Below are 15,187 nucleotides of genomic sequence, written 5' to 3' on the forward strand. Positions count from 1 at the left end.
TTCACTGCTATCAACTGCCAAAAATTTATAACGTCGAAACAGTTTATTGCGACATCGTTCTTAACTACGAATTGGATCTGTGTCTGTTAGGTCATCAGCCCAGAGGCTGGTTGGATCCTCAAATAGCACCACCAAAGGTTATGCGGTTATAAGGAAACCGTAAAAACCAATGGCAGCACCAAAATGAGGTGTACTAGGAAAGACGAGGAGTGGGGTAGTTTGCCGTTGCTTTCCTCACTGGGTCAGAAAGTGCTATGGCAGCACGACTGACCCTATGAACAACACCTTTCATAACACTCAGATGCACTAGTCGTGCTCTGAATGTCATTACTCAGCACCACCCATACCCCAGCAGCCACAGCCATGGATGAGACTGGGACTTCGGTGAAAGCTACACTTTACTCTGGCCTGTGCTAAGAGATGGATACAAAAGTACTGTATCCATCAAGAAATGGCAGCAGGCAACACGAATTGGATATAACGGCGAAATCTAACGATTCCGTCTCAATTCTATATAAACAATGTATCCTCTTCAGTCTCGACAGGTGTCTCATACACAAGGCTTTTAAGGGAGTCGAAAGGTGACAACCCCATGTCGTTGGCTTCCGGCACGTTACAGAACTACTGCGGGACGAATTTCCCAACACCCCGGCGCCTGTTAATAACCGACGGACGTTAAACAACTTGGATTATTAATACCTTTGACTCGATCGTTTCCGGAATACGGTTCCTTATCTCAAATTGATCCACTTGACATCCTCCATCATCCTGAAAGTTTTTAACATCATCACGGATACATCCTGTATAATAATGAATACATATTTACGATGGCAAAGTATGGCAACGACTTTAGAGAAACGGAAAAAAGTTAAGTCATACTTTCTAAAGAACGAGAGATAGTTAACTCACCCTTCCGACGAAGAACCTCCGATAGCATTTCGCTGTGTCGTCCGTTTCGAACTTGGCACGCCATGATGCATGTGGCAGGATTGGGTTCCCTCGGGAGTCGAAGGGACAGTCGTGGTCCTGCCCATCCACCCAATATCCACCACTCGGAGGCTGAACGATCATTGGGTAGGGGGGTGGCTTCTGGAGTGTCTCCTCAAGCAGCTGCTTCGAGCCGCCGCTGGGAGCCGCCACTGTCGCTATTCGGCTATCGTCCCGTGACGCCTGCAACAAGAAACACACACAGAAATAAATACGATGTCCAAAACTGACTACCAACACATCTTAAACAAACAATTCAACTAGAACACAAACACTAATAAAGGGAGCAATTAAATTTCTTTAATATAAAATCTCATACCAAACTATAACGATGGTAGAAGTTTAAGCGAATCATACTCAATAATTGCGAAGGCACTGCTTCTACCATAATTCGATGTTTTAGGATGGAGCTCCGAATTCATACCTTATCGGGTTCTTAAAATAAAAATCTCTTCGGAAATTAATCTGAAGTGCAAATCAATCAATCAATCAATCAATCAATCAATCAATCAATCAATCAATCAATCAATCAATCAATCAATCAATCAATCGCCACCGGTCTGCATTTAGTGCAGTCGGCCAGATGGCAGATTGCCTACCTGTTGCTTACCTGGTCTTTTCTTAAATAATTGCAAAGAACTTGAAAATTTATTGAATATCTCCCTTGGTAAATTAATTCAATCCCTAACTCCCATTTGTCCTCTTGAATTGTGATCTTTCCTACTTTTAAAAACACCACTCAAACTTATTCGTTTACTAATGTCATTCCACGCCATCTCTACAGTGATAGCTCGGAACATACCACTCAGTTGAGCAGATCGTCCTTTGTTCTCTCAAGCCTTCCCACCCTAAATTTTGGAACATTTTCGTAACGCTATGCTTTAGTCGGAAATCCCCTCCCCCCCACACACACACTCAAATGGCGCAACAGTCCCGAAGGGCCATGGTCTACCAAGCGACCGCTACTCAGCCCGAAAGCCTACAGATTATGAAGTATCGTGTGGTTAGCACGACGAATCCTCTCTTGACTTTCTAGACCGTGGCCACCATCTCACCGTCAGATAGCTCCTCAACTGAGGCTGGGTGGACCTCGAACGAGCCCTCCGATCCAGATTCCGGTCGGGAATCGAACCTGGGGCCTCCGGGTAAGAGGCAGGCACGCTACCCCTACACCGCGGGGCAGCCTTTTATCGTTATCACCCAGAACAAATAGAGCTGCTTTACTTTGGATTTTCCCACTTCTCAAATCAAGTAATCCTGGTGAGGGCCCCATACACTGGAACCATACTCTAACTGGGGTCTTACCGGTGGTGGAGTTCGAGCCCACTTTTCCCGAATGCAGGGTCACAGCTGTGACTCGAACCGCGAAGGCAACGCGTTCGGTAGAAGAATATCTTAGCTAACTCCTATCATATAAGGACGTTGTGTACTGAGAGATACATTTTCAATGTATCCACGAGTAGAACTTCCTTAATATGAACTTCAGAAACTGAACGGATCAGGACTTTAAAGAACACCGCACGAGGAAATGTTTGTTCAGCTGATATAAAAATATTACTAGCCCGATACGTCATGAAACCTCTACTCAGAGCTATTCAGTTAGTTTTCTCATTGGGTCACTTACAAAAAGTTGTAACTATGGTAAAAGTATAGGCGGCCCCCACTTATTAATTGCAAAAGTATTGCACATGGAGTTTTTAAATTATTTTATTTTAGGTGGTAATAACATAAAACGCAGTTTTACTGTACTTCTCGTAAAGCATGAAATTGCCCAACTTCAAAATATGCATATACTCGTAAATGACATTTTCAAACTAACTAATGTGAGAAGGGGCATTTTTTGTCTCTCACCAATGTGCGTAATGTCAGAGCATTCCTGAGACAATCCTTCTAGCTGCTGCACTTTTGCATTCATATGAGGAAAGGCCAGTTCGCAAACTTACACTACACTGAGCCGAATATAAATATTACGCATGTTTTTTTCACATTTATTTGGGAGTAAGTTGGGATCAATATCAATCCAAAACCGAACCATTCCCACTTCTTGAAAGCAATCACTGAATGCAGATGACGAATTCAAGTCATTAATTTTCACCGTAGAGGGCCTTCATAAACCCGACAAATGAGGCAAAAGCGGTTTGCATTTTTTTTTAAACAAACTCGAATTTTAATGAGTTCTTGATGTTGTCCACCGTAGTGACAGCTAGACGTTTCAAATAACTATCTTTTTTAACACAAAATATCGGTGGATAAAGTAGCCTTCAACACAAATAGCATACATACAATATAATGAAGTAATTTTTCCTCCAGGGTTCAATCTTCCGAGGTCTCACGGGCTGCCGATTGAATAGACCTCAAGAAGTCGGGAGATGGACACAAAAGGTCAAACAGGGTTCACTGGGTTCACGGTATGTTCAACCTTTCTGGAAATGCAATGCGCTACGCTATCACGGGAGTGTCCGCTCTCAATGAGGTACGGTATATTAGAGCAGAGATGTAAGACAGCAAAACACGACATGACAGGGCTGTTTTGTGCAGAGGCGTGATGTTTATGTTCCTACGTCATCTAGTGGCTCTACAGTATGCGTGGCATGTGGACATGCGGCATCCCCACGAGGAATCAGCAAGTGAATGAGGACGACACGACCCCAGCTTGTGAAATCCCTGAGTAATCAAGGTTTGTGTGGGCGTTCGGCTCTCTCGGGGCACCATACGTGGGATGAGTAGCCCAGCCCACCAACAAGAGAAATCAGATTCTCTTGAGAAATTACGGCATTTCTTATTAACACTGTCAGGAAAACTTCGCCTGACATGGTCAAATTAAAGTTTGAAAGCACTCCTGCGGGAGTGTTTTAAGGTCAACTACATGTTAAGGGATGGCAAGCTTGCCTCTTACCCATGGGCCCCGCGTTCGATTCCCGGCCAGGTTAGGGGTGCTATCATAGGGCTAGTTAGGTCTACTTGGCCTACGTGAGAACAATTGAGGAGCTATCTGACGACGAGATAGCGGCCGCGGTATTAAATAATTGTACGGCTTCTTCTGAACCTGCATCCTTTTCCCTACACGTTCCAACTCGCAAAACCAGGATTAATCCGCCCCTTCATATTCCGTATTCCCGCCTCCCTCTCGTTCAAAGAAGTTTATTTATCCGCATACCAACCCTCCTTAAATCTTCTGTCAGGAACTTGGATGTTTTTTCTTCGTATGCCTCCTTTAATCGATTTTTCCTTAACTTCCTAGTTCAATTTCTTTATATTCCTTTTTTCTCTTCTCATTGCTGTCCCCTCCTTCGCACATAATGTAATTTTTTTTAATTTTTTTTTTACTGTACTATACCGTTACTTATGTGTTATATCTGTATTTATCTTACTGTGCCTAGCCATAAGTTCGTCTCTTCGTTTTACGTTCAATCTTCAATTTTCCTCGTTGTTTCTTTGGCCTTTATGTTTTGTTGTTAATTGTTGTGTCTCTACAGTTATTTTGTTAGTTTTGAATTTTTCCTCTCGTTTTATCATTAGATGTTTTTCCTCATTGTTCTTCCACTTATCTTTTTTAATGTTTGCATTGTGCTATTCCATTGTAAATATATGTTTCTTTGCGGAACTCTGTAATTCGGCTTCTCGCTGTTTTGGTTAAATAAATAAATAAATAAATAAATAAATAAATAAATAAATAAATAAATAAATAAATAAATAAATAAATAAATAAATAAAGTACTTAGCACCTAAGGCTATACACAAAAAAGCAAATATCGCCGCCCTATTCTCGTTTTCTCAATGGCTCATCACTGCTGCCAACTTGACTAGTTACACAATGAAATCATCACCAGATATAAACTATAACCTCAATGTAGCATCAATACGCAAGTACATGAGAAAAGATACCTATTCATAATTAGGTCGGTTTTAAGCTCAATGAGGAATTAAGGAAGTAAGGAAGTAAGACCGTAATTAATAAAATGCTGCGTTAGTCATTTCAGACGAACTACTTTATTAAATGCATTATTCGATCATGCCAAAATTTTTCTTGATTGATGTGCTGTACGTGGTGATTTTCACAACATGGCAGTAAGTCTCAAGTCACGAAAAAACACTACTACATAGTGCCAACGTAACTGTAAGATAAATAGGGTGCTTAAAGTGTACTGTTAGGGACACTGAATCGAACCCAACAGTTAGGAAATAACTACAAAACACTACCTTCAGTATTACTGGGGGAGAAAGAGTGAAGTTGTTCCCTTACATGTCGACTAGTACAGCGAGTGTGGGCAATTTAATTTGACGATACCTAGGCTACGAGATGGCAGACTACGTGGAATCTCGCTTGGACGATCTATGGCTGAGTTTTCATTAATTTTGTCGAGTAAACATCAAACATGTCACCAGTGATGTTTTAAATAATGGTACCGACTTCGTAAGACATGAATTGTCGAATGGACTTACTTTCCGCCTTTCAAAAATCCCATTGCCTCTGCCGGGTTTGATCCCGTATCCAGAGGCCAACAGTACCACTAATCAACAGAGGCTCTCAGTAGAGAAAGTCCAGAATGATGGTCAAGCGGATTTACCGCGCTGACCGCGCGTCTCCTAGTAATCTGCAGGCATTCGGGCTGAGCAGTAGTCAAGGCTGTAGCGCCATACAGTTCCTTTGTTTGGTTGGTCTGTTCACTTTTACTTAATGATGATTTGCTGTTCGTCAGACTCCTTGCCTGAATGGTCAGCTTTGAGACCTTCGGTTCAGAGGGTCCCGAGTTCGATTCCCGGCCAGTCGGGGATTTTAATCGCGTCTGATTAATTCTTCTGGTCCGGGGACTGGGCGTTTGTATTCGTCCCACACTCTCCTCTTCATATTCAGACAACACACTACACTCCCAACCACTAGAGAAATACGCATTAGTGATTATATCGCTCCATATGGGGTAGGCGTCAGGTAAGAAATCCGGTCGTAAAACAGGACCAAACCCACATGTGCTTCGCAGTTCGCACCCGCGACCCTACAAACGTGGTGGAAGAAGAAAAAGAAGAAATTTTCTTGTTCACTTTTACTTGATGTTATTTCGATATGCAACATAGGAAGCAAAACTATATCCGAATAGGTCATGAGTCTTTGTCCATTATCCTTAATTTCGGGACTAAGTAGGGTAGAGTGGTTAGCTCTACCTTTGCCCCCAGTCATATGTGTCTCCAGAAAATGAAACCTGTCGGGTAATTGAATCCATGTTCTTCCGCCTGTATCCGCTCGGCTAGGCAGCCCCTATAATTTGCCCCGTGGTATAGGAGTAGCGTGCCTGCTTCTTACTCGGAGGCCCCGGATTAGATTCCCGGTCACGTCAGGGATTTTTACCTGGGCCGGTTCGAGGTCCACTCAGCGTATGTCATTACAACTGAGGAGCTATTTGACGGCGAGATGAGGTTTCGTCGTACCGACCACATGACACCTCGTAATCTGCAGGGCTTCGGGCTGAACAGCGAGCGGTAGCTTGGTAGGCCATGGCCTCCATGGGGTTTGCTTGTTTATTTATTTGTTTGTTTGTTTGTTTGTTTGTTTGGTTGGTTGGTTTATATGCTTAATTTGTTTAAGTCTTTCTTCATAATCGAAGCAATGTGTTCTTATTTTAAAAACAAATAAGCCCATTAGCTCCATGGGGTGTAATAGGACGTAGCGTGCTAAGCTATGGAGAAGGATTTATAAAGTAGTAACTCTTCGGTTTTTTATAACATTAATTTTTTTGTAGGCTGTATTATAGTCGTAAACAATCTACAATAATTGTAGGCTAGTAGTACGGCAAGATGCCCTGAATATGATACAAAATCACAAAATGTGGTCTTATTTTGAAACCGAAAGTAGTATAATATTTAAAAGAAATATTCAGTGAATGAATCACAATAATGAATTAAGTCTAGGGAAAATAGGATCCACCGTATTTTGATACGAAAATCATAAAACATATTTTTCCGAAAACCATGCATAACTGGATTTGTATACAAATACTATAGATAGAAACTTGGGGTCTTAAAAATGAGCCAGGGGATGCAAAAAAACTTGTGCAACAGAAATGCTACTGTACTTGTTCTTAACAACCATTTGGAAATGTTGACTATCATTTTTAGGATCCCTTATCCTACACGCATACATGGCAGATATCCAACATGAAAAATCCCGTCCGAGTAAGTTTATCATCAACCGAAGGCGACTGTAGTATTGACTTCTTTCGGAACGTCATTCTTTCCATTAATTAACCACAACGAAGCTGTGCGTTGTGGTTAAATCAGCAGCATGAGATCTAAACTTTGCTGCGAGGAGATTGTTCAGGGACTCTAGTCAGTCGCTTGATTCCTCGAGAGACACCAGCTAGCCTCAACAGAACGTGAGTAGAACTGACAAACAGAATGAAAAGGAACAGGGAAACACAAAAAAGCCATTCTAACAATACACATTTATTTTTAAAAACACCTATTACTCACGAAATGTAACCTTTCACTCGTCAGTTCACGGTCCCTGTCATTTAATACGACGAACTACTACTACTTCTCGGCTTTCCCTGATTACCTGAGGTCGCCACTTCGATTTTACGGCCGGATGACTTTCCTGACGCCAAATCTACATAAGGGGAAGTATTAATATCGCGTGTTTTTGGTGCGTGTGTGTGGGGGGGAGGGGGAGGGAGGTTTTCGTAGTAATGGGATAATCGAATACAAAATAATCGCTTATTCGATTACTTTTTCCATTCTAATATTTTTCCGATCATTCATTTGAATTTCCATTCGAATGATTGGGGCAACTGAATAGTGAATGCTTTCGAAATAATCGAATGTAAAGTAGTCTTAACGGTGTCATCAATTCATCAGTCTCATCATAAGGAAATTAAAATTACCTATCTCCATCCCCTTAAAGGAAGTGTGTGAGGAGGAGGAACGGTCTCTGATAAGCCATCCGAAAATAATAAAGTGCTTATGCTCCACGCGTATGAATAAGTCATGCATTGAGATGCCATTACTTAAAATACACAGATTAATATACTGCATCACGCGCCAACATTTGGAAAAAAAAAGCCGTATTTCTATTTTTCGTAAGATTTTATCTATTCGCTTATTTCAATAACTGATTATCCATCCGATACACTTGAACTGAAAACTTCATTCATGACGCATCGGATTATTCTATGCGATACAACTGAATGATATTTGAAACATTCGAATATTTAAATAACTGGATGGAGGTTATTCGAATTTTAAAGTATTGGATTATACCATCACTAGAACTGAATGATATTCGTATTTGAAACCCATTCGATTATTTTCATAATCGGATGGAGGTTATTCGATTATTAAAAGTATTCCATTATCCCATCACTAGTTTGTCGTGTGATGTGTTGCATGTGCTTGAAGATGTCTATTAAAACGAACACAAACACCCAGTCCCCAAACTAGAGCAACTGATGATGGTAATAATAATAATCATCTATAAATTTAAGGGGGTACGGAAAGGTTAAAATGGTTAAAAATATAATTTTTTATTTTGTTTATATTTTATGAATCTCTGAAGTCTGCTCTTTAAAATGATGTATAATACATTATAGTTTAACAATTAAAAGTTGCCACAATTTTAATTTAAACTTGCGCTAACAATGAGAAAATCATATGTGTGGAAAGTTTTAACTGCAGTTTTCTCAGTTTCCAATTTTTTCAAATGTATGTTCCTTTTCCTAGGTGACTATTTATCACAGAGATGTGTAATTTTCAACATTAGTTTGTCTCATATTGGTTACATTTTAACGGAGGCATTTCCTGATTTATATAAAACTGTTTGAGATTTGGCTGTTTTTTTTAAGGAAAAAAATCATTCTATTTCTTGACTGTTTAAAAAAAAATATGTATCTGAGTCCCCTTACGTCCAATTACACAAACGCTCCGTCAGTATATCAAATGAGGTTTGAATAAAATGTGACAAATTTCATTTTCACAACTTTATTAGATCCTGAGAAAAAGGAACATTAATTAAACATATTTAACATTGGTAAGATAGGCGGCTCCGTATCCCCTTAAAGGCAATTTTATTCGTTGTACAAATCTACACGCCTCCTCTGATCCGTACCAACATTTGCACCAAGGTTCAGGAGGCCATCGGACGGGTCGTCGAGGTAATAATATCGTCAAAATAATTGGTCATAATGTTATATACAGGTAGAAGAATTTAAATGTTGACGCCATTTTTAATTTTAAAGCTCTTAAGGAATAGACTGGACACACGAAAAGCATGGAACTTAGAATACGGTCAAACCTCATACAGAGGTACAGTACTAAACTTAGTTGGTACTTATATGCATTAAATTCGACACATGCATTACATTCTCCTCTTACAATTATTAGGCTATCACTACACTAAATATAATTTATTTTGTTCTAGACGTTAACGATGTTACACAGTCTAGGACAGCACGTATATTCCCCTTTCTTAGCTTATTTAGTGCTTACTTTTGTGTCACAAATCTTATAGAGTTACATGATACAATATACGATTTATTCTCAGAAAAATTAATCTTAATCCCATAAATAAGTCGGACGGATCGGAGAGGCAGTTATATCGTCAAAGATTTCATAAAACTGGTCATAATGTGTGATATACGAGTAGAAGGTTTTATGTGTTGACGCTATTTTTGATACCAAACGAACAGCATGGAACTTAAAATAGCAAGGAATATTTGTGATACAATCTAGCTAGTTATTCTCTGGAAAATTAACCTCAACTCCATAATATCAAATGATTGCTTACAGGTAGCGGATGTTTCTCTCTGATTCACATAGGAATGCATTGAGTATTTGCTTTGAGACTTGGATTTTCTTTATTTCAAACTATACAGAATTCGTATTGGTCATAGACTGGATTACTGTACGTGCTTCAATCGTACGTACCATCCCTCTACGTTTCCTAACCTCAATTCCATACACGAGTATCAAATGATTGCTTTTATGCGGCGGATTTTCGTCTATGATGCAACATAGTAAATTTGACAGGAATGAGTATTGAGTGACGTATTTCATTAAGTCTGTTTATTTCAACCTATACGAACTCCATATTATTCGTACATTGGATTACTGCACTTGCTTCAATCGTAGCCTATGTACCATAGTTTTCCATTCCTCTACGTCATATAATATTGCCTTCTATGACCACAACAGTTCATGTGTATTATTTCATTACCTTGCAACTTTGCAAGTGCATTCGTGGGGATATTAATGAAGGACACGATACAATGAGGGCGAAGCCCGCGGGAAACTGCTAGTCACAATAACTAGTCGACCCGCGCCGCTCAGCAGCATTCGTTATAAATGGGTCAGATAACTCGTAGTCATATTGTTTTGCCTACTTTTTCCAATAGTTTCATGAACATTCAGTACCGGTACATAATAACTGATACATTCGTAATGTAGTAAACACTTCTTTGCATACACTGTGCTTCGACCATTCGGGCGTATCTGGTTCTTAAACATTTTCAAACGATCTTGTCCGAGATAGTGCATATACAACTGGCCGTGACAATACTGGTTCGGGTAAGTAGACAGCCACTGTTTCAAGTGTTTGTCCCTGCGCTTTATTACTGGTAATGGCCATACAGGCTAGTCGACTTGATACCTTCCCTTCTGTGCGTACGTCGACTGTTTTCTCTTAGCAGCATGTAAGTTATTAGGAATGTTTTGCCATCTGTTGAGTATACTGTATTCAGAAGCTGGGAAAGGTCAGAGTATCAAAGAGTATATAGCACAAAATATTATTCTTCCATGATCAGAGGAAGTGTATACTCTGTGGCTTGACAGGTAGTAACCAAACATGGCTGCATGAAATGGCATTACCGAAGATGAAAACCACATTTATCAGAATATTAATGAAAGTGTTAGTCGCTTAGCAACGTGCTAAGTACAGAATGTATTGCGGGTTAGGGTAAGCCTTCGTCTGCAATTATCGGAGTGATCATTTAATTATTTGATTTTACGATTACTCAAAACTGCTCAAGTTAAGAGACCTATCAATACTCATGATTCACTGTCAAGTAATTCCGGAGAGAATAAAACAAAAAATGAAGTAAACCGGTCCAGTAGAACGGACGGACGGATTCTGCATGTTTGCAGACTGAATGCTGAAAGGCATAACAGTATGTAAATATGAAGAGAATATCACAAGGCCATTCACAATTAAATCGGCGTCAAACGAATGTTTTGGCGTGGGGCTGGATCTCTCGTACACCGTCTGACCTTGAAGACTATCACAGCTATACAGTTACATTTGCTTATCCCAGACACGGTCCACGAACACCACTTAAACTATCATCCTGCGAGGGAAATTAAAATCCAGCCAAATTACCGTTATGAAACTGCCATGTTAATGTGGTGCACGCAAATTAGAGTCGTCCAAGCACATTTACTCCACTGGAATTATAACGCGACGCAGTAATTTGCACCGCACATGCATGTGACAATATTATGAGTGCTCGAGGGCTCAGAACGTGTCGTCAGTCGCTTAAGTGCGGCCAGTATCCAGTATTCGGGAGATAGTAGGTTCGAACCCCACTGTCGGCAGCCCTGAAAATGGTTTTCCGTGGTTTCCCATTTTCACACCAGGCAAATGCTGGGGCTGTACCTTAATTAAGGCCACGGCCGCTTCCTTCCCACTCCTAGCCCTTTCCTGTCCCATCGTCGTCGTAAGACCTATCTGTGTCGGTGCGACGTAAAACAACTAGAAAAAAATTGTTGTGATTGCTTTAACCCTTTACAGGTAAGTGGATATGGATACCTGAATTTTCCCTGAGTGATCAAATTTTATTTTTTATTAGAAGAACATTATTTGTAGCAGGAGTTGGATGTCATTTGATTATTGATTGTGTTTTTTCATAAAACCCTTTCAAACGAACTTCAGAACCTGGTGGCTAAATATTTAGCCACAGTTCATTTCTACTGACAATAGGCTGGTAACTAAATATATGCACTGTTAGCTATTAGCCTCACATGGATTATTGACAAAAGTTAAATTATGAATATCGGGATAGCAACAAACTGAGAATGTACACAACATGTGATACTGCTAGGTATGCAAGAACTCAGTGTCTAAATATTTAGCCACTGTTCATGTACGCAAACTAAACACAAAATACTGTGAGCGTTAAAGAGCTAAGAGGAAGTACAACTAGGCAAACATCCTCTGATAAAAGTAATCAGGGAGGAAAACAAAGAGGTCCGACACTTCGATAAATGATGGAATCGGGTAAAGAAAGACAAGGGCCAAGAAGGGCTTGCAAATTAAAGACTCCCTAGGTCTCGAATGCTCTAATACCGTTGGGTAGGAAAAGAACAAAAGTTGACCAAGGAAGGTCGGATAGGTTAAATGAAAGTTAAGAGCCTGACACAAGTGGAAGCAATTCGAGCATTTATCTAAGGGCCCAGTGATCACTAACCCACGCTTCCAACTTAAGAGCCGCCGGGGCTCCTTTTAGTCGCCTCTTACGACAGTCCGGGGTTACCGTGAGTGTTATTCTACCGCAGCCGTACTCCATATCACAAGATTGTATTTGCTCACATGCATGAGTGGCATCCTTTAATTCTAAAATAAAACAACAAGGAACTTCGAAAAATCGATGCTACGGAGAGAGCTCAGCATACACTAATTTACTGACCGAGCGAGTTGATTACACGGTACGATTCGTGAAGCTGTGAGCTTGTGTACGAAAGGTAGTGGGTTTGAATCCCTCGGTCGGCAGCTCTCATTGCGAGGGGGAGAGTGTAATAGCCGAGACAGTCACTGACTTCCGACCAAGGTAGCTGCGGTTCGAATACTGACCATTGCATGTGGGATTTTTGAAATGAAAATTCACGTCCTTCGGGTTCGTATTCCATGCAACACTGGAGGTCCTGTGTTCATGATCACGATATCACTAAATTTGTAGAAAAATAATAAAATAACATTTGTCAAATCTACTGCTCGACTAGTCATCGTACTATACGTAAGGCTATAGACTAAAAAGCAAATATCGCCACCCTATTTTCTTTTTTAAATGGCTCATCACTGTTGCCAACTTGACCAGTTACGTATTGAAATCACCAGACATAACCATAACAAACTAACCTCAATGTAAGTATCAGTAATGGAGGTTCTCTTACCCAAGTGAATGATCTATCAAGATATTCATAATTAAGTCGGTTTTAAATCTCAATGAGGAATTAAGGACATAAACACTCTCTCGGCCTCAATTTAATGTTATATTTCTGCCTTTATATTGATATTCGCATTACTAGAACCGTATTCCTCGGTGTTTGCCTGGTGCAAACAATTCAGCTCTCTTCTTGAAATTTGCTATTGTCGGCCTGAAGTGAAACCAAGTTGTAATAATACACACGAGCAAATCATATTATGCCGTGAGCCAGTAAGAATACATAAATGTTAAGTCTGCAAACCGTACGAGGTTAGGTTAGGTTGATAACGAAAATTCCTTCCATTTCAAACTGAACTGATCATTATAGAGGAGGTAACGCTGCTTTCCTTTCGGTAGGAGTTCTTGTATGATTTTCTTGCTTCTTATACATCCTAATTGAATTCACTTATTGTGCAAGATGTATGAGACAGGAGAAGTCCCATCCGATTTTCGGAAGAATGTTGTTATAGCTATTCCAAAGAAAGCCAGTGCTGACAGGTGTGAAAACTACCGCACCATTAGTTTAGTATTGCATGCCTGCAAAATGTTAACACGTATTATTTACAGAAGAATGAAAAAACTAGTTGAAGCTGAGTTGGGAGTACAATTTGGCTTCAGAAGAAATGTAGGAACACGTGAAGCAATCCTGACTTTACGTCTGATCTTAGAGGATCGAATCAAGAAGGACAAGTCCACGTACATGGCATTCGTAGATCTAGAAAAGGCATTCGATAATGTTGATTGGACCAAGCTATTCATGATTCTGAAGATGATAGGGATCAGATACCGAGAACGAAGAATTATCTACAATCTGTATAAAAATCAGTCTGCAGTCATAAGAATCGAGGGCTTTGAAAAACAAGCAGCAATCCAGAAAGGAGTGAGGCAAGGCTGCAGTTTGTCCCCTCTCCTTTTCAGTGTTTACGTAGAGCAGGCAGGAAAGGAAATCAAAGAGAAATTTGGAAAGAGAATCACAGTCCAAGGAGAGGAAATCAAAATCTTGAGATTTGCCGATGATATTGTTATTTTATCTGACACTGCAGAAGATCTCGAGAAGTTGCTGAATGGTATGGATGAAGTCTTGGGTAAGGAGTTCAAGATGAAAATAAATAAGTCCAAAACAAAAGTAATGGAGTGCAGCCGAACGAAGGCAGGTGATGTAGGAAATATTAGATTAGGAATGAAGTCTTAAAGGAAGTAGATGAATATTGTTACTTGGGTAGTAAAATAACTAACGATGGCAGAAGTAAGGAGGACATAAAATGCAGACTAGCACAAGCAAGGAAGAGCTTTCTTAAGAAAAGAAATTTGCTCACTTCAAACATTGATATCGGAATTAGAAAGATGTTTTTGAAGACTTTCGTGTGGAGCGTGGCATTGTATGGAAGTGAAACCTGGACGACAACTAGCTCAGAAAGAAAGAGAATAGAAGCTTTTGAAATGTGGTGTTACAGAAGAATGCTAAAGGTGAGATGAGATCGATTTGGCTAAATTTGACGAGAAGAAGAGATAGAATGATAGGACACATCTTAAGACACCCAGGACTTGTTCAGTTGGTTTTTGAAGGAAGTGTAGGTGGTAAGAACGGTAGGGGTAGACCAAGGTATGAATATGACAAGCAGATTAGAGCAGATGTAGGATGCAATAGTTACGTAGAAATTAAAAGGTTAGCACAGGATAGGGTGGCATGGAGAGCTGCATCAAACCAGTCTATGGTCTGATGACTCTAACAACAACAACAACAACAACAACAATTGAATTCTATACATATGAATTGGACGAAATAAGACCGTATTAACACGCGAGAGGTCGCACCCCCGGCAGTTGGCCGCACTGTTTAAATATTTGTTAATAATAATTTCGTTGCTAGCCGCTGTAGGGCTTAGGGCGCTCGTTTCGTCCCTCCCCTCCCTCACTCTCGCCTGACGTTGATTATCGTCAGTGTACTGACTGCTGCGTTCCGGAGTTCTCGCATCTGCCGCGGCAAATTGCCTTCGTGCGACCCCTCGCATAGTGCA

At 40.3% G+C, this 15,187-nt stretch overlaps 1 protein-coding gene across 3 annotated transcripts in view; it reads right to left on the reverse strand.

Annotated features, from left to right (window-relative positions):
* RapGAP1 (Rap GTPase activating protein 1) overlaps positions 1-15,187 on the reverse strand; it is a 486,157-nt gene that overhangs the window by 88,067 nt on the left and 382,903 nt on the right. For all 3 annotated transcript variants that reach the window (XM_067138544.2, XM_067138543.2, XM_067138545.2), the window contains one exon: positions 910-1,170. In XM_067138544.2, the coding sequence (XP_066994645.2) occupies positions 910-1,170 (261 nt within the window). The remainder of the gene's footprint in view (positions 1-909; positions 1,171-15,187) is intronic.

This window comes from Anabrus simplex, chromosome 1 (genome assembly GCF_040414725.1).
Source record: "Anabrus simplex isolate iqAnaSimp1 chromosome 1, ASM4041472v1, whole genome shotgun sequence".
Lineage (NCBI taxonomy): Eukaryota > Metazoa > Arthropoda > Insecta > Orthoptera > Tettigoniidae > Anabrus > Anabrus simplex.